We start from the raw sequence: 26,538 nt of genomic DNA on the forward strand, positions 1-26,538 counted from the left end.
GCGCTCCTTTTTTTCCCCTATGGAGATTTGCTGCGTATGACGCCCGTTTGTCTCACCCAGTGTGTTTGTGGTTTTTACCTGTTTTAATATAAAATGCCATCTTCTATTAACTGCTGCCGGGGTTTGGAACGTAAGGACGTTGTTATTTAGATGAGGTGCCGTTTTGGTGCTAAGTGATCACTCCATTCTAACCTCGTATGACCCTTACGGCCATGTTGAAAATGATTTCGTTTATAGCGTAACCTTCCATCAGCATGTCTGTACTCAGTGCTGTACACGTGCCATCCGCAGTCACTACACCTGAAACCCCGGTGCCCCTGTACGGCTGCGCTCCCGCATCTAAAGATATTTGCCCCTTCTTTGTTTCTTTTACTAAATTAACCCTTTGAGCAGACCCCCGTCGGCCAACCACCCATCTCATACTAGATGGCATTCTGATGCCCTGTAGTAATTGTAATTTTTGTAGTGAGCGTAAGCCTTGTGTCCCCGTGACCTTTACAGGTAAACATGGAGGCTGTTACGGGGAGAACGCGCTGACCCGTGTCTTGCCTGCTGGCAGCTTCTATGCTTGCATGTAGGGATCGGGAAACGTGATGTGACAGGTGCCCCCCCCCATAAAAACAATTAACACAATTAAAATAAAACACAAAATGTATTTAAATATATTTATTGTAAAATAAAAAGAGCGGATGCGTTCTGGTGGACAACTCATATGACACTCAGCCAGAATGATGAAAGGTGGCATAATTGGAGAAGATATATTATATGCCTAGATCATGTACCGGCTTCATGTGTATTCTACGTGTTCCACGGCTTGTGTGTCACACGTTTTTATTGTTTGGTTTGGCATATACTGGGAAATAATGTTTTTAGCCTTTTTATACATGCTATCATGTGTTACCATGTGACGTGATGCACAGCGTGTCTTAAACGCGGCATTTTCTAAAAGGTGTCTGTAGGTATAGAGTGAGGAGTTTATAAAGTTACCCTCGAAATATAGTATATATAAATATATATATATAAATATAGCTAAAGGGCCTCTCCGGGGTGTAAATGTATCTGGATCCCGACCCTCAAAGGGTTACAGCCATTGTATACATTTCATGATGTCAAAAATCATGTTCAATTGACCAATCCGGTACATTTTCAGTCCAGTCTCTCTCTGGGATTGAAGGCACCGGAGTATGAAATGGGGAGCGTCGGATCCCACGCCCCGCCGAGCTCTACTAGTCCCAAAAAGCGGAGGTAGAGCTCAGTGGGATAGTGGGACAGTGGGATAGTGGTGGGACAAAATCAGGACTGTCCTGCACAAAGCAGGACAGTGGGGAGGCATGGTATGATCTTATTCCCAAATGCACCTGATCATTTTTGTATGCTTGCAGTTCCTTCTCTAATAAGTTGTCGGGGCTCTAAAACCAGCACGCTGAGAATGTACGATATTAATGTTCCCTTTATTAACTCTTTCATCAGCTTCTGACATCATAGGAATGGGGGGTGGCAGATATTCGGGACTTTCACCAACTTAATCAAAGCCATCAATTTTCTTACAACGTTACCTGCGCCTGTTTGATCACCACTGAAAAGCTTGTTTAGAAGGTGATGGTGACCCATCGCCATGGCAACGGGGCAGTATAACTGGCATTGCCAAATGTCCAAGATGATCCAACTTTCCAGGCTCTGGTTGATCGTGTTCAGACGTATCTGCGATGCAGAAAATATATTTCTCGGGCTGTTCTTCACTTCTCTCGGGCCAGAGCCCCCTTAATGCCCCCTTTCACGTAACGTCAGCCTTTTCTACCCGGATGAAGAACCGGGGGGGAGGGGGGGGGTCCGTTTTCCTTTCCAGAACCTTATGAAATTTCTGTCCTTTTGCACTGTTTTGTACTAGAAACCATGTGACATATTTTCTATCATTTGCTACCAAATGTATTCACAAGAAGAGTTAAGGAGCCGTTCCGGGTCTTGGCGGCGGCGTCTGCTAGCGATGTGTACCTCGGTGCCTCCTCCTGTATATAGCGGTAGCGGTAGGACCCAAAACCCATTTTTTTTAAAAGAAAATAACGTAAGCAGCTGTATTATTTTGTAAAACGACCATTATTTTTTCCCCACGGGATTGCTTTCTTTTATAATCTGTTTCTGGCTACCTTGGCTGGACAAGCTAATGGATGACCTGACTTATGTTTTCGTTGCGTTTCATTTAACCCCGTGTTGCACCGGCCTTGTTTCTGTTAAAGTGTTTTAGCAAATGGCAATTTGTTTTTTTTTTAAACAGATCTGAATTTTATATCTAATCGTCGTCTTCGCCACGAAGACCCCCGCATTGTTGTTTTTGTATATATAGTATTGCAGTGCATGAATTAGCTTATGCATTTTATGAAATGCTGTTTCTATGTGGTATTGTATTGTTGTTGCTTAATAATACTACCTGAATGAGGTTTATACTATTAAAGCTGATAACAAACTTTACCGAACGCCGTTTTATTTCTGTTGCTATGGGGTTGGCGTGGTCCGGACCGGTATACGGGGGCTTTCCCCCTCAGAGATCAGCAGAGATCTGCGTGAGTGCAGAATTGCATAGAGATCGACCCCAACTATTAGTCGAAGATTGAATATTGGAGCTGCTGAGGACCTTTACTACCAGCACGGTACAAACCAAAGGAGTGCAGGTGAGCCGGACCCCGAGACGGACCCCCTTTATCACACACCGAACCCAATTCATTTATTGTATGGATTAAACTCATGTATGGCTTGCAGCTATAAAATCTGCCGTGCGATATAAAGGCTTCACGGCTGATCGCATCTCGGCACCGGTGTCTTGCGGCATCACGATGCACCCGCAGCATAAAACATGCATAAAACATGTTACATGGCTGTAGAGCCCTGTGATGCTCATACCCAGCAAACATTCTGAGCTCCTGGAAAAGAGAGACATCAGGGAACATGGGGATGTGGGCCATAAAGAGGGAGCGTCCCGGAGAGACACTCGGGATGTATGGGAAAAGGAGTCCAGCAAGGTTATACACTACCGTTCAAATGTTTGGGGTCACTAAGAAATGTCCTTTGTTTTTTTAAATAAAATCAAACTTTGTCCATTAAAATACCTTTATCACTCCCATCACTCCTGTGTTCCAATGGCCCTTTATCACTCCCATCACTCCTGTGTTCCAATGGCCCTTTATCACTCCCATCACTCCTGTGTTCCAATGGCCCTTTATCACTCCCATCACTCCTGTGTTCCAATGGCCCTTTATCACTCCCATCACTCCTCTGTTCCGATGGCCCTTTATCACTATCATCACTCCTATCACTCCTAGGTTCTGATGGCACATTGCATTCACTTATCCAAGTTGAAGTTTAAAAGGCTAATTGATCATAAGAAAACCCATTTGCAATTATGTTACAGCCAGAAATGTCCTGGCTTTCCATGAAAACAGCAATGTGACCCTAAACTTTTGAATGGTTGTGTATCTTTTTTATCTAAATATTCATTTTATGATTTATTTATCATTTTTGGTTTAGACACAATTACTTTTACATGACACTAATCATTCACTTAGAGCAGTTTCCTTAACACAACAATTGTGCAATACAACTCCCATCAAGCCCAGCAGAGCTTTGCCACTATGACTTTATGAGAGCCACAGTCAGCTACAATGGTATTTGTGATGGGAAGGAAGGCGCATGTGTGGCACGTCATAAAACTACAACTCCCGACAGGCCATACGATTGAGCCACGCCCCCTCATGGCAGTGTGACTACAGCTCCCGTGGTGCAGCGCGCCGGATCTTCTCCTTGTGCTGTCCCGGGACCCGGTGCCGTCATGCCGATGAAAGGCCGGTTCCCGATCCGCAGGACCCTGCAGTATTTACAGAGCGGGGACATCGTCTTCAAGAACAACGTGAAGATCATGACGGTGAATTATAACACGCGGGGGGAGCTGGGAGAGGGGGCCAGGTGAGTCCCAGCCACGGTCAAGGTGACAGAGGGCAAGAGGGGTAGGCAGGGGGGTAGATCTGCCAAATTTATAGGATCAACCCCTGGCAAAGGGGCATGGGGGGGCAACTGGAGGGGGGGGATAGTGATGAGCCATGGGTGTGATGGTGAAGATACCATGTAACTTCCGGTTCTAAATGTGTAAAACATTTAAAGTCCACCTATCATGAAATAAAGTATAATCTTAATTCACAAAATGCACCCATACATGGTGCCAGTGAATGTATAGGCAGAAGGGATTTATGTGGCCTGTGTACGTACAGCGTGGGGATCGCCACACCTGGGAAGTTTTAGGGTTTCTGCCCAAATCTCAGATTATTATTTTAAATAGCACCATCATATTCCGCGGGGCTGTACAGGATCACGCCGTCCGGAACTGACTCCTTACTATTCTACCCCGCTGTGATCGTATATAAGACTCCTGATTGGTCTGTTTGCTGTCACTATGTTATGATTGATTTCCCTGCTTGTATGCAGGTGATTCAGGTGTATCTTTAAATAACGAATGAATCGGTTGGTCCATAAGTCTGCGATGAGTAAAGACGTCCGTGTGTCCGAGGACATGTATATTCCTTAGTAATGACGACAGTCATTAACAAACGTATTTGTTTGTTTGCAGGAAGTTTGTGTTTTTTAATATTCCTCAGATCCAGTACAAGAATCCATGGCTACAGATTGTGATGTTCAAGAACATGACGCCGTCCCCCTTCCTGAAGTTTTATTTAGGTGAGTCCAGAATATCTGGCGCAATAAGAAAAGTAACAGCCGCGTTTTATCTACATCTTAAAAACCAGACGGTCAGAGGCTTCGATATAACAGAAGGAAGTTGTACTGAGAGAGTGGTAGGTAAATGGAACAGCCTCCAAGCAGAAGTGGTAGAGCAAGAATTTAAACATACACGGGGTGGGCAAATGGTTTCTGAAAACGAGATCAGCGACTGATCCAGGTTTAAGGCTTCACATCAGGAAAAAACACGCCGACTAGATGGGGCCGAATGGTTCTTCTCTGCCGGCACCATCTACATTAACGTTTCATTGATTAAAGCTCGTCATACGTGGAAATGTCTGACATAGCAGTGATTTAGTGGCGTGTGCTGCATAGCATGTAATGATCACATGTAAAAGCACCAGTCCATGGTCCGCACCTGAACGTATACATCCATATTTATGTTGTTTACTGTTTTACTTTACGTCATGGGGCGGGGGAGAGGCCGCTCTTACTTTTAATGACCGCTCGTCAAGCTCTGGTTTAGCAGATAAAGCCTTTACTGAGAGCCGGCTGTCCTGCAGAGCCCCTTTGAGAAGCACAGTAGAGATGTCATTGCAGTCTATTCACTAAAGCTGAAATGCTGCCCCCCCCCCGATCATGCCCAGGCAGCCACGCCCATGCCCAGGCAGCCACGCCCAAACCAAGATATGGACCCGCGGGGGCCGGCTCTGATTTAGATCATGTCTCTTCTCTGCAGATAGCGGAGAACAGGTTCTTGTTGACATTGAAGAGAAAAGCAACACGGATATTATAAAGCACGTGAAGAAGATCCTCGGGAAGAGCGAGTAAGATATTTCTCTGTCTGTACTGTTGGGCGTTAATGGGGAGAGCTCTGTGTGTTTGGGTAATGAGCCTTTGTGTGGTGAGTTGGCCGATGCTGCTGGGAACAGGGTCCCTGCGTACACAACTCTATTCTAATGATGGGGAATGTATAGCCAAAGAGACTTATGGGTTTTAAACTTGTTATTCTGACTGTAACTTTATTCATCAGGCTGTAACACACGTAGCTTTACTTTTTGGCCGCCGTCAGAGGCTTTAGTTGTGTTGCAGCGTTTAGCGCGGCCGTCCAGGGATATCGGCTAACGGCCCTCTCTCTCCTCTATCCAGAGAGACGCTCCAAGCCGAGGAACAGGCAAAAATGTTCAAGTCCAACCCAGCGAACTTTGGCCCGAGAAAGTACCATCTTCGGGAGTGCATGTGCGAGGTGGAAGGACAGGTGCCGTGCCCTGCTTTCGTCCCGTTGCCAAAGGAGATGACCGGCAAATACAAGGCAAAGCTGAGAGATAATGCCGAGGCGTGAGAGCCGAGACCAGCCGAGGACTCCCTATGAACTGCATCGCCCGGATTTATTTCCCTGTAACGCATGCGGAACGTTCCGGCGGCCCCAGGATGTACTGTTCATTTTCCAGGGTTTTTTCCCGCTTTGTACACTGTATTTAAATTAAACCATTTTTTTTGGAGAATTTTGGGAGGTTTTGTTTTTTTGAAAAGACATTGGGGATCCTACACCTGGTGATGCTCCCCAGTAGGTGCTTGAATGTGGTTGGCGAGGTTAGTAGAACGGAATCCAGCTGCCTACAGGAGAACGTTCGCTCTGATATTCTCTCGCGGGGCCGGTTATTGCCGAGAGATACCTTGAAAGTCGTCTAGCCTTTTTTGTGCAGGAGAAGCTCTCTGTAGTCGGCTCTTCATGTCGCGTTGTAATATCATGGAGTTGAGATGTTCAGCTCTTCTGCCAATAGAGCCCTAAATCAGGATAGCTCTCCGTCTGTTCGTTGCTCTTGCTGTAGACCCTGGTGTCGTTTGGTTTTTCTCTCTTCCATTCAAAGGGGCAGGGAGAGAAGATAAACTTCATGAACTTCATGCTGTATACTTTCTGCCGGCTTCGCTAGCTGAAGGAATAGCACGTTTCAGGTCGCTCCATAACGAATTCTAGAGCTCTACGTGGTCAATAAAGACCCAAAACTCTCATTACCATCACAATTAAGAAATGGCAGTAGCAGAGCTCAGTTATGTTGCTGATTTTCAGGGTTCCTGTCCGGTCTGCCGCAGCTTGGAAGCAGAATCGTAAACATGGAAGCCCCCCGTATTCTAGCACTGGTCCCGAAGCTTTACTGTCCGTTAGAGGGCTTTCCCAGCCAGTTCAGTGAAAGTACCCGTATCAGGCCATTGTTGTTGCGGTTCTTCGTTGGCGTAGGCCAGCCGTTTGTTGCCCGCTGTCGTATTTCATGTCTGTACAGCATTTCTTTCATCTCTTCCCACATAGCCAGGAATCGGCGAGGAATTTCTCCTGCATCCCGTCGGTTCTCTCTGCTCCGGATGACGCGATGCGGACGCGGCGTTAATCAAATCACAGGTGTCACGTAATCCTTGATGGTTTAGTTCCCATTTCTAATTCCCGTCTTGCTTTTGATCAGCAGCCGGTTCCTTTTCTCTGAATTCTTTTGATCTGCGGATGAGCGGTAATTACCGGTTCATTTACATTTCTCTCTCTCTCCTTTTTTCGGTGATTAAGATTCTGTAAAAGGGTTTCTTGGATCTGAAGTAGATCAGAGGGAGGTAAAGACTCCCACTCTAGCTGTATCTAGGGCACTTTTTATTCTAACAAATCCCCGGCTAATTTAACTCTTCGGTTCCTCCATCAGATAATTCACAGGGACGCCGCTCATCCTCGGAGGATTACTTGCGTTTGTACCGTTATTTGAATGCGCTGATGTCCCTTTGCTATATTGTAAGCGATGTACGTCTTGTGGTAGTTGGTGTAGGGGGTCACGCTCCGTTTCGCAGAGTGTAGAATTGAATGAAAGTTTTTCCTGGATGCCTATGAGGCTCAAACCTGTTCATGTTTATTTTATATGCAGACATGAACATAGATTTCTTTGCTGTATATAGGGTTCTCAATAAGACATTAGCTCTGTAAGGATTGTCTGCGAAACCAGCAGAAATCCATTATAAAGCCACAAAAAAACAGTTGTTTATGGAATAACGTGTGAACTCAGAGCTTGATTTGTAGGAAATAAACGAATCTTTCACGGATGTCTATTTGCTGATGTAGGAGTTTCTAGGGGAGAGAAAGTCTCAGCTCGCTATAAATTACGAAGGGGAAACCCAGTGAGAATTTCCTGCAAGAAGAAGTTAGTTGGACCCGCAACGCAGTAAATAAAGTTAAAAATCCCAGCTTTAACTGATACAGCGCCAAATAAGATATTCTTGCAAGAGAAGCTCAAACCCAACACTCCCGCTAACCTCTTTCTGTCAAGATTCTCCGGTAGCGTTTCATCGGAACGACATCCTACAAAAAACAACCAGGACAAATTCGGGATTTCTACACAAAATGCACAACAAAAACTACCAAAAAAGGTAAAAAGTCTAGATAAATGTTTATTTTATTCTTCAATATACAAAAGTTTCCAGATGAAAAGTTATCACGTGCGTGACGGATGACACATTAAACAACACCAGCATTCACAGGTCAAACATTCATCGTCTTCTAGCCATTCCCCGTATACTTTAGGAAATATTCTTTACGATTATACGGTGTGAAAAGATTTTCATGACATAAAAACACAACAGAAGAAACGCACTTTACAATGAAAGTTAGATTTTAGGCCGATTGAGCTCCGAGTGTCCTTGAGAAGCTCAGGAAACGGACATTGAGATGCTTCTGTAGCCCAACGTATTTCTTCCTTTTCTTGCGGGTCACCGATGCAGCAAAGCCAGTCGCCGGTAAAGCCAATAAGACGCAACAAAGCCACGTGCAGCCGGTTATAAAACGGAGAGAATTTGTTCAAGCGGCACATCCACGGTTTTGATTCCAGGCTCCGCCGGCCGTAAGAAGGTCATTAATCACAGGCTGGTTTTTCTTGCCTTGTAGGGCAGGGTTCCTAAAATTCATATTTCCTGGCAACGTGAAAAAGGTTAGTGAATGTAGAGATTAGTATTCAACCCTTTGATCGCAGAAGAGGTAAGCGGTATTTTCTTTTTTCAAAAAGGTAGGGATCATGAAAAAAGTGCTTTGTGCGTTTAAAGATAAGGTGATGTCATGTAGTTCATATTTTCATCGCAAATGCCAGTTTAATCAATTTTCATGGAGGAAGCCATTTTGTCTTTAAGACACGCCCTCCAGTCACGCCCCTCATGCAACTTGATGATGTTCCTTGCCCCCCCCCCATTTTTTTTTTATATATTAACTATAAGTATAACTGCGTTGTTATAAATTAGTGTTAAGCTCGTTAATAAAACTGTAACATTGATAGCTCTACACGAGTTGCCTCGAACTTAGGGAGGCCATTGATAGTTAAAAAGAAAAAAGTTTTAGGCAAAAAGTCTAATTTAATAAATGGCAGTAAAATTTGATATAATTTCACAAAATATTACATTTGTAACCATTTCTGCCCCGTATATGTGGCATCCCCTAATAAAAAAATACAGTGCAACGTGGTACGCATGCGATCGCTGGTCCTCGTGAAATCGCTGCTATTAAACACAAATACACAACACATTTAGGGGCAAGACACAGAAAAACTTCATTTATCAAGAGGATCTAAAGAATAACATTATCAAGCACAGATTACACTGATACTGTTTAAGCTTATTTTACCTTTCTATAATTATATATTAGTATTTTATATATGGGGAATTTCATATTTTAGAGTATTTTTTTTATAAATTACATAGGTGTGTGTGTATATATATATATATATATATATATATATATATATATATACACACACATACACTTAAAATAATCATATATACATGCACAGATAATTATTTCTGAAAGAGGGATCACTCAGTAGAAATAATTTAAATTCTGCTGGACTGTTTTATTTTATACAGATGGTCACAGAGACAAGCAAATGATTCCATACTTGCCTGTGTACGTATATACGTGTAATATAAATTAGTAATACTTGATGATGATAATAATAATAAAAATACTGAATACATATTGTGCTTGGAATTAAACCAAAGCCCATCACAGATGGCTGACAAGATGTTTTCATGCTCCTGGTGATAGGATACAATTCCTGATTCACCAGGGATCCTTATTAGGGTTGCCATATCAGCCATTTTTTCCTGGACATATTTCATTTTTTTCCATGTTCCTGACCTCATGTGTCCAGAAAAAAAAACCAGCCGTATGACGTTTAGTGTTTGATCCGTAGCTCATTGGAAGCTCCAACCTGGAACAGGAATTGAACTAAACAGATGGTAACGAGAGCAAAATATTCTACACAAAGCACCTTTTCAAAAGTACAACACAGGATCGCAATATCGAAAGAAGAGCATACCTCTATCCAACCGGCGTTTTGGCTACAAACATTAATAGTTTAGTAAGTGGCAGAATCACAAATATCTAATTAAACATATTAATTAATAATTATACAGCCAAGCAATGTGAGATACACGGCGAGGAGAAGCTAATACTACTATACCTACGCCTTGGTCGAGGCTGTTTCAGTACAATCCCTCACCTGTAACCACACTTAAGTGTTTGGTCTTTTTTTTTAGTGGTATTTAATTAATTTTCAGATTAAATGAAAACCACAACTAAGCATACAAGAGTCTCCTACAACTAAAGAGCATCCACAGTTGTGAATTTTGCTCATCAGGCAGCGGGAAATAATTTCAGACCGAGAGTAATCATAACATCCGCTAAAGAATATAACCTCATATACGGAAAAGTATTTTACGGATGCTACAGAACGCTCTTTAAAATAAAAGGAACTTGTATCTTAGCTGTGGGTTTCCACTCAAACTTTTCACTGCAGGACGAAGCCCGTCCAGCACCAATCTATACGTTTCATAGACGCCGACAACCATCCGTAGCGCTTAAGCCATGTAATAATCCTCATAGCTGACATGTCCGCGACGGGTAGTTTGTAGCGGTTTCATATACATCCCGCTTCTGAGAGAGCATTACAGTCCACCTCTACACTGTGCTCACCAAACCACCAGCAGATGTATGGATCAAGGTATAGTTTGTGCGTGATTGTGTTTGGTGCCCAGTGATGTTCTGCGCACACACCTGCTTGCCACCACCATGCGCCAATTACATGCGGATGTCATAAATACTCATGCTCTAAGACAGATATAAGCCGGAAACCTCGGATACTAGTAATATTTGGCTTAGCCTGCACATTGTTTTAAATAGATGATCATGTAAGTCCTAAAGAGATTGCAGATTTCGGAATGAAATTAGGTCGTCTTCTTGCCCTAAACATTCTGAAAAGCACACACATGCCAAATATACATGAACAACTGAGAATGTGAAGTATGACATCATAAACACCCTTTGTATATGTCTATTAAAAGGCAGAAACCTTTTAAGACATTAACTTGTGTGTAGTTATATACAGCATAGGCTCCTTAAACAGAATAATTTGTATTTTCTGATTGTTCCTACTGCTGTAGGTTAGTTACAGCATAAAACACCGCAATCATGTGGACCGGGCAATGAACCCGCTCTTAGGTGTTTTCTGTTGGGAAGTGGCTCCATCCTCCAGGGACGGCAACATCTACACTCCCTGTGATGCAGAAGATAGAAGCACATTAGTGTATAGCACCTAACCTACAGCAGAAAAACTACCAGAAATTATATCACGGCCAGTTAGAAAACAATTAAATACTAGATTCATTTTTTTAAGCAAACGATCTAACTGAACATTTTGTGGCATTTTGAAACATTCAAAGTCAGCCAAATCAATGTGTTCTTTAGGCAGTGAGAAAGTTAACAGGGGAGCATCTACATACATACATACATACATACATATAGGCTTCTCACTCATATTTTAGTGTCAAAAGCCTCATAAAAAAGACAGCTGTGATGACCTTGACCCTTGCAAATGTAAAATAACTTGGGTGTTAATCCAAACAGTCTCTCTGATGCTTTGTGTGTTAAGACGCTCTCTGTGTTAAAGGCATCGATATTCAAAGGTCTGTAGGATTATGGAGTGTGGACACCTTGCAGTAAAGCCACGGTCATGGCTAGGGATTTTCCTCTTCTGGTCACTTGGTCTGTCCTTTCTGTTTAGCCAGTGTCATCTTCAGTTCTCTCAGATTCTCTGTCAAGACCTCCACCTCATCTAGACGACCGCTGTGCTTGGCATCGAAGATGTACGCCTTGATGTTGTCAATCTGCTGCAGGAGCAATTCTTCTTCTATCTGCTCTTCCTCCATCGACTCCTCAAATGGGTTCCCCGACCCAGCTTGCTCATCATCCTCAAAGGGGTTTTTTGAAGCCACCGGCTCCAAGTAATTATCTTTAGAGTTTTCAAAGGGATTGTAATAGTCCAGTCCGGAACCAGGTTTATCGGTTTGGTCTCCATCTGGCTTCTCCTCATCATCCTCATCAAAAGGGTTATATTCTTTCCGACCATTTTGCTGAGTGTGGTTTGGAAGGGCAGGTGCAGGCTCATCCTCTTCAAATGGGTTTGGTGGGGTAGTTTTATTCACTTCCACATGGGACATTACTGGGGAAAGACACACAGGACGACTAAGTAGGTCAGGATCGGTTTCCGTCTCGCTTCTACTTTGAGTTATTCCAGGAGTTGAAGAGGACAAAAGAGGACTTAAATCTCTTTTAGGGAGCTCCAAGTCCAGTGCTGATGTCTGCATGTCTTGCCAGATGGACATCTGCGCCTGCTCTCTAAAGTCCAGCGAATGAGTCCTGTTGTGTTTAACCAAGCCCTTAAGTTGCTCTCGTTCCTCTTCTCTCCTCCTGAGCACCTCCAGCTGCTCTCTCTGCATATCCTCCTCTTCGGCCAGCTCCTTGGACATCCGAATAGCAGTTTCCACCTGTTGCTGATCATACTCCTCCTGTAGCTGTCGCAGATTCTCCTCTAGCATTTGCACCTCATCCACACGCCCGGCCTCTCTCGCTTGTTGGATGTACGAGGTTATGTTCTCGATCTGCTGGAGAAGCGGGTCCAGGGTCTCTCTATTTCTAGGAGCTCCAGGTGTCGGAAGCCACCCTTCCACCTTCCGAATGCCTCCTCTTGGAGAAAGTTCTCCGTTGAGTGCATCAGATGAGCGAGAGGCAGCGTCTCCTTTTTTCTCATCTCCTCTCCTCTGTGCCTCAAGTGCTGCCTGCAGGAAGACAAAACAACAGGGTCCTGATTATATCTCTCCATCCCTCCATCCATCTATCTACCCAGCCATTAGCAGATTAACCACAAGGAATGTAGTGTGTGTGTATATATATAATTAAATACAGGCTACTATCAAAGAAAAATAATAATATCCAAAAAGAAGCCTGGCAAAGTATGTAACATTGATTTAATTTCATACTAAGAAGCAGACCTTCAGATGTCTGTCAGTCTGTGGAAATATAACTACACCCAGAAGTCTACAGGTAGCTTGACTTGGCCTTGGTCTGCAAGTCTCCCATTTGAAAGCAGAGATCCGTTATCTTCTACCAGAGCTTTCTGCTGACCACAGCACACAGCAGTGCCAGGATATTATGTCAATGACAGAATGATGGCCATAACAGAAGAGCCCACATTGATGGAGGCTCAGAATGGGGTATGTGGAGTCCACTTTTTATTTTCCTACAGGTGGGTAATACCCTAGGTTCACCCGTATTAAATTTGTCACAGGCCACACCAAGACTTTGTCCTGCTGCTCTGTGATGCATTCAGTGAAGGTGTGCTAAAAATCTGGTGTAAATAAACCAGCAATCTAAGGTCTAGTGGCAGGTGGTTGAGCCCAAATCTCGGGTATGACGGCAACCTACAAGTCCACAGATAAGGAAAACAAACAACAAATACACGTATGTATGCGTGTATATACATATATCACACTACATCCTAGATGTATTTTGTTTGGTGGGATGGATCCTCTATATTTTAAGGAGGCAGAGGTGGGTGAGAATCATATCATATAAGGAGTTGAGGAGGAATGGCACGGAGAGCAAAAGAGAAGGGAAAGTCACCATAATGTCCAAGGCCACTTGTGTATTCCGTGTTCTCACCTGCCGTTCCCTCTGCATCTTCTGCTCGTTCTCCTGCCTGCGCTTCTCCTTCAGCTCCTCGTACTTCTCCTTAGTAGGCAGAGACATCAGACCCAGAAGCTTTTCCTATTGAGAGAAGGGTAAGACCAGTCACCAAAACAGAGTCCTATCTGAACAAACCCTGCCGCTGAAGCGTGTAAAGTCCCAGGAAGAGATGTGTTACCTGCACAAACAGCGTGGCTGAGTATCTCACCATCTTCTGGAGCTGCTGAGTTTTGGGGTGAGGTTTAGGCTCTTCATTCATTCCCAAGATAAGAATCTTCTTGCTAAGCAACATGGTGCAAAGGTTACAAATGACCTCATTCCGACACCGAAAATACATTATTTTTCAGTGGTCTACAGATTCTTCAATATAGCCAACATAAATTTTAAGTGAAGTGTTAAAGATGTGTTCTCAAATAGGGGAACGAAGACATGTTGGATATCCCCCAGCAGTATTTACTTTGTTCACCGATCTGCCCGTGTTGAGCCAAACCACAATATCAAATCAGATTAATTCAGCAATTTGCTGTGAAGTGAGCAATATTATACAATCTCATAAATTAGATATCTAGTAGATTACAAAACAATACAGCCACAATGGGATTAGGAATAAAAGGTGACCCTGTCGCAATATTGGCCTTCATCAGGTCTATTCCCCATCTGTCCAGGCCTCCAAAATACTACCTTCTCCACTCTTGTAAGCATTTCTTCCTCTTACACCTCTCTGGCCTTCCATCTCTCACTTAAATAAATCACTGCCATCATATCCCAAATGTGATACAATTTCCCAAAACAGACCAGTCCTGAACTCCATTGGACTGGTAAGGATGTAGTCTCTTTGGGATTAGTTTGTAACCCTTTCCAGCTTTATGCAAATTAACAATTCTTGATTGTTGGTCTTTCAATGTTTATTTTTATATCAGAGTAGCTCTAAAACTCGCCTCCATTCCCATTTCATTGATTGGACTCCAGGTTTGCTAACTCCTGACTCCAATTAGCTTTTGTTGAGGTCATTACCCTAGGGGTTCACATACTTTTTCCAACCCACGCTGTAAATGTTTGAAAGACCAATACAATAATTTGTGTGTTATTAGTTAAAATAGATTATGTGTTCATTATTGTAATTTCTGAAGATCATATCACATTTTAAGACAAAGTTATACATACATGCTGGTAATTCCAAAGGGTTCACTAACTTTTTCTTGCCACTGTATAGATTTATTATAGATTCTCCAGCTAGGTTCTACCTAGATCTTAAGGGGTTAATATGCTCTGCTGTTGATTTTTTTTCCTACAACATAAAACTCAGATAAAATAATAAGTTGTTTACCTGAATGCATCTATTAATTCATAGAGTTTCTGCACCTCCAGCCGAACATTATTGGCAAAGTCCAAATTGTAGGTTGTCTCACCCGCGCTGTTGATAACAAAAAACAAAAACAAAGCCAGATTAGTTACATGATAATTACCCACTTTCAGAAAGGCAGGGAGGACGAGACCTTAAGAGTCATCGGGGGGTACGGAGAGACGTGGGTGTTAAGAGATATCGCCCTGCCCCTTCTTTTGTGTGCTTTTGGAGTAGAATGTAACATCATCATCACCTCCACCCACCTGCATGATTATCATGCCTATTTATTTCATTATTTACCTATCTCACCATAGCAACATTTAGGAGGTCTTTGTTTTCAGATTCTTTTTTGTTTTGCACAAAACAAAACCGGTTTTAAAAGAGGTAAAAACATTAGATTTTAATTTTCATGTTGAATTGGTGTATTTCTAGTATACATTTCCACTACTGTAGTCGCTTCCAATGGTAGTTCCTTAGTTATATTTAGCTATTCTGGATAGTTCAAATAAAACCAGGAAAAAGATAGACGTCAATCATCAAGATCAACACTTTGACCTTTCTCACAATTTTCATCTGCCACTTTTGACCATGTGGCCAATTCCAAGCAGGGGCTCCATTAAACCAAGTACGTCCACGGTTCATGTTTCCAGTGCCAGCATTTGCCCATCACAGTAGCTAGTCCTTACTTGACTCAGGGTGGTGTCAAGTCCCACTTTTTTAACCCATTCTCACCATCCCTGTTGACTTCAAACTTCCTTGCCCAATTGTTTTTCTATGCATGGTCTATTTCTCAATATCCACTACCAGAGCTCCTCTCAGTTCACTAACATCCTCTATTTCAGCCCCTCTACACACACACACACACACACACACACAATGTTTACAGATGACTTGAGAGACCCACTTTATAGACTGAGCCATCTTGATATATTCAGGTGCCTTCTGATCAACCTTCTCCATACAGGCTCTGAGTTTCTGGAACACCAAACAGAGAAATGAATTGTGAACCAAAAAACTGCAGTTAAGAAGTTACATACACCATACTTTTAATAAACATGTTATATTTAAACTAACACAATGATATTGTTTGATCTGTAATAGTGCATATCCCCCCATACCGCATGGTCCATGACATTTCAGTCACCAAAAACTCTACCCAAAACTGCACCTGATAGAGTTTGACGATTTCAGGCGTGTGGTCCTTCTCGTCCATCTGCATCTCCCGTTTGATCAGCGTGTCCTTGCAGTGCTGGCAACAACGGACCTTGTCGTCGTCTTTGTCCTCCAGGACCGAGCTGACGCTGCTAAGACTGCTGATGCTGCCCCTGCGTGACGCCTGGGCGCTGCTGTTCGGGGACATGTTGGGGCTACCATGAGAAGACACCGAGTGTTTGCTGGCACTGGTTAGCTTACCTACATGCGGTAGAAAAAGACTACATGAAGACGGGCACTAGCCTGCAACAGTGTAGATACACAGAAGAAACGCGTAGCATTCAGCAGGTGACTGGTATTTCAGACATGTACATTTTAAGATTATGATTTTGGGGAAGATCATTTAATAACTCTAGAAAACTTCAAATTATTTTAGCTAATCCTAGGTTCAAGCTTGCAAATGAATCTCTTGATTGATCATATTTGACCAGAGGATGCTATGCTATTTAGACTAGGGGTAATGGTGGTTTATCATAAGTCATTATGAAAATAATAATACACACGTGTGCCTGTAACAAGAAGAGGGTTGCATGATAAGGAGACAAATAATGAGGGAAATCGTGAAGACTGGACGATTTGAGATGGTTTCCATTTGAAGGCAAATACGGAGGTAGCCGAAAGAAGAGAAAAGGAACCAAACAAATGATAGTTAATAGGAAATATGTATTAACATTTTGAAACACAAAAGAGGAGAAGGTGATGTTCCAGGGAAGAATGAATTAAAAGTTAAAACAGTAGGAAGATGACGTTTAAAGGGTCTATAATTGCTTACTAGCAAACTGGAGTGTGACAAGTTCGGTACATTTCTTGCACATTATGGATCCACACAGCCGACAGTGGTGGCGCCTGTTACGGATGCTAAACTTATTCCCGCAGTCAGGGCAGAACGGCACATCCTGGTCACTAACCCACGGTACCACAGACTTTTCTATGGCTGGAAGAGTACAAACATTGAGTAAACAATAAAATAACACAGAAAAAAGGCGATGCGCTGTAAAAACAATATCCACATGCAGATAAATTATAATAAGGTGCAGAAAAAAAACACCAAAGACAAACTTCACAATTGTCTAATCAAAAACAAAAAAACACCAAAATGTGTGCTACTTCTAGTGAATAAAGAAAATAATGTAGTCTTACATGGAGCGCAAACACTATTTTGGTGTATTGAGTAAACACTGAACACTTGAATCACGCCAAGCATCCTAAAGCAGAGGCAACCCACCTCTTATCCTGGCAGAGTCCGTATTAACTCGGTCAAATGATGTTAGCTGGTGAAAAAAAACAAACAGGTTAATTACCAGTTCCATCTCACAGACCTATCATACATTTGTGTTTACATTTGTAAAAACTCCCCCTGTGATCAGCTACAATCTCTTCGAAAATAGATCAAAATCTGCGGGTGAGTATGGGTCAGGAAAAACACACTTATAAGGTACAGGTCACATCTAAACTGCTCATATATTTATTACATCACAGCGAGTAGAGTGTGGAGGGGAAAAGAGAGGGTCAAATGGCACATAGGTAACGAGCACTGAAAAAGAGAACTAAATCGATGAAAAAGTGCCCAGTTACGATGTGAACTAGAATTAAATGCAGGAAATATTATGTAAAGTTTTGGTAATGCCAAAGAAATCCTATGTTCTTATTAAGTCCAGTTTCAAGGGTCTGGCCTTGATAAAGGAAGCTCATTCTAAAAACTAGGATACTCGTTTTTTGCATTTATCCTCAAAGCAAAACCAGAAGAGAGGTTCAAAGTCCAGAAGACGGCTCTTACCTTTTCTAAGCGGATAATTAACTTGTTCACTTCCACAACATAATGGTCAATCCGGGCAGCTCGATGTCTCTTAAAATCTGCCAGGTGGCTCTTTGTGGCTCCTATGGGGAAAGAGAGTTTTAATGTGTAATATAAAATAAAGGCAAAAGTAGTATTATATTGCATATACAGGAGAGATTTTTTCTTTGTGTTTCCTTTTGTTTTAAAAGAATTTTGAAACTTTTGCACAGTTGGACTCCTCTGTTTTGTAAGCCACCTTTTTCCGATGTCATAATGGAAGTGGGCTCACTAGCATATGCTAATTTGCAATGGGGCTTTGTGGCAGTGAAAAACTATCTCAACAACTTCACTATGCATTAAAATGGGCCAACCCCAGTGGACATGCCCGGGAAGAAAGGCTGAGCCGGCCCTGCATTACATATTAAATCTCACCAATTTAGGTATAGATATTCATGGCCAGCTCAGTCCAATGTGCTGGTGAAGTTCACAGTTGCCCCTTTAAAATACACCATGAAACACACACTGGTGAGTTGAAACATTTGGTTCAACGTAACCTATCCTCAACGTCCCCGTACCTTTTGTTAATACGCCTCATGATAAGTTGATGCACAACTGAAACGTGTAGAAGAGGATCAGCAAGACAATTCAAAGAAGAGTATGATTGGTTGATGTAGGTTCCTTCACTCACCCAGCTCCTGAGGGTCCCACAAGCATGGATCTACTCCACCATAACTATACGATTCATATCGCTCCTGGCTCCCACCATCAGCACGCTCAGCTCCATCTCTCTTTAGCAGCTTGTTTGTTGCCTTCTTGGCAATTTTCACCAGACCTTGCATGAAAACACACACGATGTAAAAGGGAAGGGAAACATAGGGAGAGTTCTGGTTACCAGGATTTGGCAAACAATACGAGGCAGGGGTCTAAACACATGAGAAGGGGCATTTCAGAAGGCAATTTGCAGGTGGTAAAATTAATACAAGGAATATAGTGGGGAATTCTCTTTAAATACTCTTGCAAAGTATGGAAGCCATACTTTATAGGTCAAAGGGGATAAATTGTGTGGGTTAGGTGATCAGACCTACGTTAATCTTTACATGGAATGATTAGAAAAATATTCTCTCACTTTTCAGCTGTCCCTTCACATCTCTGTCTTCACTGGAATGTTCTTCTTCATAATGGGAATGAAGCTGGTAAAAGGACTGGAGATCCTTCAAACATAGTGGGCACAAGAAACCCTCCCGCACCTCTCCCTGTTCGTCAAAGGGTGCGTTATATTGAGATGCCATCAGGTAACACCTTTAAATAACCTCTCTCTCCTAAAGAGAGACCACTACTTCAGTGTGCCATTAACAAAGGTGACGCTTCTTTACTGATGACCACCGAAACCTGAAAAATATATACACAATAAAATAAAAAATAAAAACACGTTAATAACAGTCCTCATGTCTTAACAAAAATAACAACATCCCGCTCCTACATCACAAACACTCCGCATTTACATTTTATCAAGATATTCAAAGGAAGGAGATAATAAATATTAGTATTTACATCCGAGAAGTAACTTTTATAAAAGTTATCATTTGGGACGGTCATATGTGAAACGCACTTCACCTAAACGCATTAAACATACTATCATTACAGATGTTTGTACAGAAACATTGATTCTGTCAATTTTTCACCTAAAAAAATATGCAGGATTATTGCATTATTTCCTATTCATGTTTAGATTCGCATAACTGTATTACAGCGTCTGCTGTAAGACTATTATATGTGTATATATATTATATATATATTATATATATATCTACAAACCTCTAATATATATACATATACCTATAAATCTATGTTTGTGAGTATATATATCTATGTGTGTGTATATGCTGATATATATATATATATATATATATATATATATATATATGTATATATGTATGTGTGTGTGTGTGTGTGTGTATTGTCACTTACATTGTTACAACCACAAATACACAGTGCAGACAGGGATCCGCAAGGCGCCCCAATACAGGCCTACACCCCAATATCCTAGCCTATGACCCCCTATTCCTCCTGTCAGTGCTTCCCTCGGCGCTGCGAGCCGCTAATGACACCGTTCTTCCTTACGTCTTCCTGTTTTTGATTCTAGTTCTCGGTGCCCCTTTTGTCCGCGATCCCTTTCCCCGGTACGTCCGGTGTCAATGATCCCTTTCCCAGACGTTCCACCCTTACTCTGCTCACCACCACAGCTGTCACTCCCGAATCGACGTCTCGGCGATCGCCAGTAATGGCTGGCAGTCATCGGTAGCCAGGCGGAGCGCCGAGTCATCGATAGCCTTGAGAAGCATCAGAAAGGGTTTTTTAGAGATGCGAGAAGACAGAAGAAGGAGGAGGAGAGGCCGGGAAACATCATAGAAGCAAATATACATTAATATATTAAGGGGGGGTACCTGCTAATAAAGGCAGTCCCTCTTTAGCCCCCTGTATCTCTGCCCTTCACTGATTTTGTCTCTTTTTTGGAGTTAAGAATGTTTTCTAAGTAACAATCTATCTCAGCCCTAAAAGCCAAATTAATGTGTACAGAAACAGCAAAATTGTTTTTATGCATTTCATTGTATCAATAAAATATATTGATCGCTTCTTCAGGTGTAAATTCTGACCTGAAGTGACCTCCGTGGAGGTCATGTGACTTTTTCTCATCTTCTCTTGACCCAGTACTGCTGTATCCATTGTCCTTATAACAATAATTTGCATAAAACATTTCTGTAAAGGTTCCAGTTTTAGGTATTTGGACTACGTGGAAGTCTATGTAGTAGGCACCGCTCACCTCAGCTACGTCGTCACCACCCTACTTATAGAAAACCCTTGTTACAGGGCACCTACTCATGGAATTAGCATTTTGAGAGGCAAAGTCCTGTAAATCATGGTCGAGCTGATGGCCCTGGTGTGACTAAATCCTGTGTAATGCGTTTCTGCACCTCAATTCCCCCACAAATCCGCCGGCCGAGCAATGACGCCCCCACAGGGACAGCCTCTCCCCCGTTCCTCCAATCGGCAGAGAGGGGGTGCAGGATCTGCCCTTTTGCGGTTAACAGAGGTGATAACGGGGAGAAGCAGACGATAAAAGAAGACAGAAGAACAACACGAGCCAAGAGAAGAAACAGAGCTGCGGAAAAGGAGAAAGAGAAGCTGTAGGCGGAGAAGCTAGGGAGACACTGAGAGAGCATGAATGAGAGTGTGAGAGTGAATTAGAGCGTGAGTGACAACAGAGCTCTTTGAATTTCGTCCGAACTGAAATTCGTTGTCCGAAAACAAATGGACCAAAAAGGAAATGCAAATTCTTCCCATTTGTTTGGTCCGTGTGCACAAGTCTAATAGAGACCTCTGAGATCCCGAAAGATTATATAACATTGTATTTTGTGATATATTCCAGAAAGTTGATGCTTAAGACTTTAAAGAAATATAAATGGCTTTATTAAACCTAACATGGAGACGGCTACATTACAAAAGTCAGAAGGGTACGGCTGGTCACCCTTCTTATTCTTTCCTCCTCCCCGGCTCTTTGCTTCAGATCATTACATTTTATTAAAAGATCGCCAGGAGTTAGATTCTGTAAAACCTCACAAGTGTGTAGAACAATTTAATAGGATTCAGTGCAAAAGTTTTCTTGCCCATTAACCCTTCCCTCTCGTTCGAAGTCTGGTCATCCCATGAAAGCGCATACAGCCAGCTGTCAAATGCTTGGGAGAACGTGAAATATTAACCATCAATCCCTCCTCAATTAATGCACTCCTGCTATTTTTTGGCTAGGAACCTATGGTTTTATGCTTGCCGAGAATTCCATGAACAACCTCAAAGATAAATGAGTTTCTGCATTTCACATCTGAATCTTGATTGAGTTGCCAGTTCAGCCGGATAAGCGCTACAGTTTGCTATTTAAATGAATCAGCTGCTACAGAAGGCAGTCTGGGTATTTCGGGGTCCTTGGATGGTCTTGCATGTGATATTTATACAGAGCACATAACAAAGCCCACCTATTATGATAAGCCGTGATACCAACTTAAACAGAAAAAGGGGAGTTCTTCACAGTGAGAGCATTAAAACTCTGGAATTCACTGCCTATGAAGGTGGTGACCGAAAGAAGGGTGTTCATTGAATTTAACTTTAAAAGTGGTTGATCCAGGAATTATTTTAATTGTCCTTTGGGTGTATGAATGATCTTTTTCCCTTTTCTTCGCAAAATCGATGGGATTTTAATAAGTGGTTTTGTTTTGCCTTCATCTTGATGGCTTCTTATATGGTAGCACTAACTATATACAGCTGCATTACGAGTTTCCTTTATAATGCAAACACATTCCGCAAGAATATAATTTTTTCTTAAAAATAAATTTGATATTGCGTCATGGGTTGAAATAGGCAACTTAGCCAGTGTTAACTTCCATAATAACCAATGGAATTGTCAAAATGGGCAGGAATATTTTTTTAGGGTTTTTTTTGGAACATTGTTGGTGATACAGTCGCTTTTAAAACTTTGCACCTCATTGCTCTTCATATGGAAATACTTTGATGGTAAATATTTAGTATATTTGTGAACGTGGAAACATTGCTGTTTTTCTGAACTTCCAGCATTTGACACCAGGAGGTGCAGTGCAATAATCCAAGAAAGGTAATAGACGTGAAGTGGAGACGTTTCCCCCGACGTACAAAATGACCTACTCTACATTTTTTCACGTTATATTAGTTGTTATCCTTAAAATGCCAGACCTATGTGCTGGCACTGAAACAGTTAAATATATTTAATTAGCATATAGAATTGACTGTATGTGAGATTTCTAAATTGAAAAAGCAACGTCGCTGTTCACAGATGAGTTGCACTCACAGGAGAACTAGGAGTGTACAAACTCTAGGGTTATCTCTGCCGCCTTTAAATGGGGGTTATTAATAAGACAAACGAATACAGTAATGTAATGTTTAGTAAAGAATAATATTTTTCATAACTTCAAGGTCTGAGGATTACAAGTGTAAATCGGAAAAAGAAGGATTCTGGGCTCCGGGCGAAAATCCAGCCCGTCCATAGGGTCATTGACCTTTCCATTTAAGGAATTGGGGTTTTTATTTTACCTGGTTTGACCATGTATGGAGCTGGGTTGTTGACCTGGTGCAATCATATAAGGAACTGGCTTGTTGACCTGGTTTGACCATATAAGGAGCTGGGTTGTTCACCTAGTTGGCCATATAAGGAACTGGGTTGTTCACCTAGTTTGGCCATATAAGGAACCAGGATGTTGACTTGGTGTGACCAAATAAGGAAGTGGGTCGTTGACCTGGTTTGGCCATATAAGAAACCAGAATGGTGACCTGGTGTGACCATAAGGAACTGGGTTGTTGACCTAGTTTGGCCATATAAGGAACCAGGATGTTGACCTACTGTGGCCATATAAGGAACTGAGTTGTTGACCTAGTTTGGCCATATAAGGAACCAGGATGTTGACCTGCTGTGGCCATATAAGGAACTGAGTTGTTGACCTGGTTTGGTCATATAAGGAATGGGGTTGTTGACCTGGTGTGGCTCATGAAAATCCCTAATAACCCAGACATCAAGTACCGTAGGTGTCAACCTCTATCTCTACAATGGATGCCATGCAGAAGAGTTACTGCCATACAAAAAAGTCCAAATATCACTTTATATCACTAGTGAAAATCCTCTACAAGATGCCTTGTGCAGGTCAGTGTTGCTTGAAATGTTCTTCATTGTAAGAAACGACATGCTTATGACTTTGTCACGACAAAGACTGACCTCAAACATGCCAGTGGAATGCGAGTACATGGTAAAGGGTTTGAGCATTCACGGGAATCATACAGTAACACAAAAGTGTTTATTTGGGAAAAATCGTTGATTGGTAACATAGTCATTTAGGTTGAAAAAAAGACATAGGTCCATCAAATTTAACCCTGTTTCATTCAGCCCGTGCGTCAATGTTTGCCAGAGACCTTTATCTGAGAATCTCTGAAAAAGACAGGCATGTCTACTTTGACCCAAATTTTTGACCATTTTTGGTTTGTTTAGTATGTCTAAAGTATAACTTGAGAACTTGATTTAATGCTGGACGTTTATACATCCCACACACTGCAGGGGGCAGCACTTTTGACTGATGGATGTGTACTGGGCCAATATGGTCATCCCAATGGAATTGTGTCTAGGTTGTAAGGTATTCTGGTCCTGGTACATCAGTGTCTTCACCTGTTCTGACTTTATAATAAACTCTAGTTATCTTCACTACCGTGCAACATGACTCTTTTCCCAGACCTAATGACGGTAGAAAATTAATTAAAGCACATGGGGGTATAATGTTCAGGGAACTACCCCCCTCTGGCTTTGATCAGCCTGTGGATCTGAAGTACCTGCTTGGAGCCAGGGATTTAACTTGCCTCGTTTGAAGATTTTCTCTCAAGCTGCTAATTGCTACCATAAATTGATTGGGCATATAATTAGGGTCCAACAGAGAAAGCAATGAAGACATTTGTGAGTAATGGTCCCTGGTGATCGAAACTCCGAAGTGAATTGATGATCACCATGGAAACTGATCAGGTTTTGAGAACTGATTTGAGTTTTCTATGTGAAAGAGTTAAAAGTTTTTGAACAGTATGTCAGAGTCAAAAGTTCCATCTGTGATCATTCATATTGAGAAGGCATTGGATGCAGTTGTAAAATAGTATGAAGTTTCTTCCCATTTTGGAATCATTAAAATGTAAGCCAACATGGACAAATATGTTTGTTTCAGGACCTCAGAGGGCTCTTCTTCATTTCATTAAACAGAAAATACCGTGCTGAACAAGTTAACATGATGTTTTGTTAATTGCCTCATTGCATGTAATCCTCGATGGATGGCAAGAGTGCTTCCCTTACGAACCAGTTTGGGCAACTATGATCACAGAGTCCATCCGCTTTATAAGGTCTATGTGTGTCTAAAGCATACCTCAACCTCAACCTCTAGGAAATGTCTTGGGAAAGCTTTTTTATCTTATAAGCTGGTACTAACAACATTTGTCAAACTTTGTAACCCCAGTGTTAGCATCTTCAGTCAAGAAAAAACTTAAAAGAGGCGATAGTAACACTTTTTCTAAGCTCAAAGATTTCCTAACATTATAACCTTTGAGGGCTTTGTGTTGTTTTTTTTATTTACATATTAATAACATTTATGCAGAGGCGTACCTTGAGTGCATGGCGGATTCTTTATTTCACACTTACACATACACATTCATGCTCACAGATACACATTCATGCTCACACACACGTACACATACACATCCATGCTGACATAACACATTTACAGATACAAATGCATGCTCACACACACTTACACATACACATACATGCTCATACACCCACATACAGATCCATGCCCACACACACCAACATTTACACTTCAATGCTTCCACACACATACACATTCATGCCCACACACACCTACACATACACATTCATGTTCACACATACTTACACATATATATCCATGCTCACACACTTACACATTCACCCTCACACACACATCCATGCTCACACACACTTACACATTAATGCTCACACACACACATGCTCACATACACACTCATGCTCACATACACATACACATTCACACACTCATACATACACATTCATGTTCACACACATACATAAATGCTCACACACAAACACATTTACACTCTCACTCTAACATACATATAGTCATACATGCATACTCTCTCCCTTACCCGCTATCTCCTTCCCTCACTCACTCCCTTACCTCAACTGCAGCTTTCCCCTCACCCCTTCTCAAGTACACCACTGGCTTTGTGCCACATTTTGGGCTTAATATGTATTGATTTACATCACGAATAATGGGCAGACTAAGCCTTTGGCTTCCCAAAACATGTAAAAGAGCTTTACTATCACTATAATAAAAGTTTTTTTTTCTTCATATGAATGAGAACTTTTGTACTTGGAAGTACAATTCTGGAACAAAAATATTAAATTTGGAGTGATCAGTTCATGAACCAACAAAACCTCCTTCTTTTCCCCCTAGAAATCGGGGAGAAACTGCTTTTGTTCAGATGCAATCTTTATTGTATCATACACAGGCAATAAAAGGGCCATGCTTTTAGTATATACATTTTCCCCCAATATCCATATTAAAATAGTTATGTACAGAATAAACATTTATTTACTGACAACACACAAAAGATCTTTGTCTATAAAAATAATCTTTCACATTCGTTTATTTTTAATACACAGGAGAAAAGTGATTATAATTTACTGATTTTTTTCTTTTTTTTTTTCTTTTCATTTTTACACATAATGTAACACCCAATGCATGAGAAGGGACATTGTTGTGAAACCAGTTATGTATGTCTGAAGGCCAAGCATACATGAAATCTAATTTTATTAAATAAACAATATACATATTAGAGCAG

At 41.7% G+C, this 26,538-nt stretch overlaps 2 protein-coding genes and 1 long non-coding RNA gene across 3 annotated transcripts; 1 reads left to right on the forward strand and 2 right to left on the reverse strand.

Moving 5' to 3' along the window:
- Positions 1–3,766: 3,766 nt before the first annotated feature.
- On the forward strand, positions 3,767–6,224 carry MRPS25 (mitochondrial ribosomal protein S25). The gene is made up of 4 exons (XM_053469907.1): positions 3,767–3,954; positions 4,613–4,719; positions 5,459–5,546; positions 5,869–6,224. Exons 1-4 carry the CDS (start codon positions 3,821–3,823, stop codon positions 6,059–6,061), a joined length of 522 nt encoding a protein of 173 aa, XP_053325882.1. The 5' UTR covers positions 3,767–3,820; the 3' UTR covers positions 6,062–6,224.
- A 4,725-nt stretch (positions 6,225–10,949) lies between these two features.
- LOC128500669 (uncharacterized) lies at positions 10,950–11,156 on the reverse strand. The gene is made up of 2 exons (XR_008354934.1): positions 11,088–11,156; positions 10,950–11,057 (listed from the first exon to the last, which is right to left on the reverse strand). It is a non-coding gene; the product is annotated as an uncharacterized LOC128500669 (long non-coding RNA).
- Positions 11,157–11,639: 483 nt separating this feature from the next.
- On the reverse strand, positions 11,640–20,354 carry RBSN (rabenosyn, RAB effector). The gene is made up of 12 exons (XM_053469897.1): positions 20,062–20,354; positions 19,220–19,482; positions 18,782–18,925; positions 18,094–18,194; positions 17,542–17,587; positions 17,089–17,250; positions 16,273–16,517; positions 16,009–16,079; positions 15,087–15,173; positions 13,938–14,040; positions 13,736–13,840; positions 11,640–12,852 (listed from the first exon to the last, which is right to left on the reverse strand). The coding sequence occupies exons 2-12, from the start codon at positions 19,380–19,382 to the stop codon at positions 11,773–11,775; spliced, it is 2,307 nt and encodes a 768-aa protein (XP_053325872.1). The 5' UTR covers positions 19,383–19,482; positions 20,062–20,354; the 3' UTR covers positions 11,640–11,772.
- Positions 20,355–26,538: the final 6,184 nt, after the last annotated feature.

Source organism: Spea bombifrons, chromosome 6, assembly GCF_027358695.1.
Source record: "Spea bombifrons isolate aSpeBom1 chromosome 6, aSpeBom1.2.pri, whole genome shotgun sequence".
Lineage (NCBI taxonomy): Eukaryota > Metazoa > Chordata > Amphibia > Anura > Pelobatidae > Spea > Spea bombifrons.

Coding starts and splice junctions, on each gene's coding strand:
- MRPS25 (XM_053469907.1), top strand. CDS start 3,821: ATGCCGATGAAAGGCCGGTTCCCGATCCGCAGGACCCTGCAGTATTTA. Junction 4,720..5,458: donor CTTCCTGAAGTTTTATTTAG/GTGAGTCCAGAA, acceptor TCTTCTCTGCAG/ATAGCGGAGAACAGGTTCTT. Junction 5,547..5,868: donor AAGATCCTCGGGAAGAGCGA/GTAAGATATTTC, acceptor TCCTCTATCCAG/AGAGACGCTCCAAGCCGAGG.
- RBSN (XM_053469897.1), bottom strand. CDS start 19,382: ATGGCATCTCAATATAACGCACCCTTTGACGAACAGGGAGAGGTGCGG. Junction 17,251..17,541: donor GGACTCTGCCAGGATAAGAG/GTGGGTTGCCTC, acceptor GTACTCTTCCAG/CCATAGAAAAGTCTGTGGTA. Junction 15,174..16,008: donor AAGATGGCTCAGTCTATAAA/GTGGGTCTCTCA, acceptor TGTTATCAACAG/CGCGGGTGAGACAACCTACA.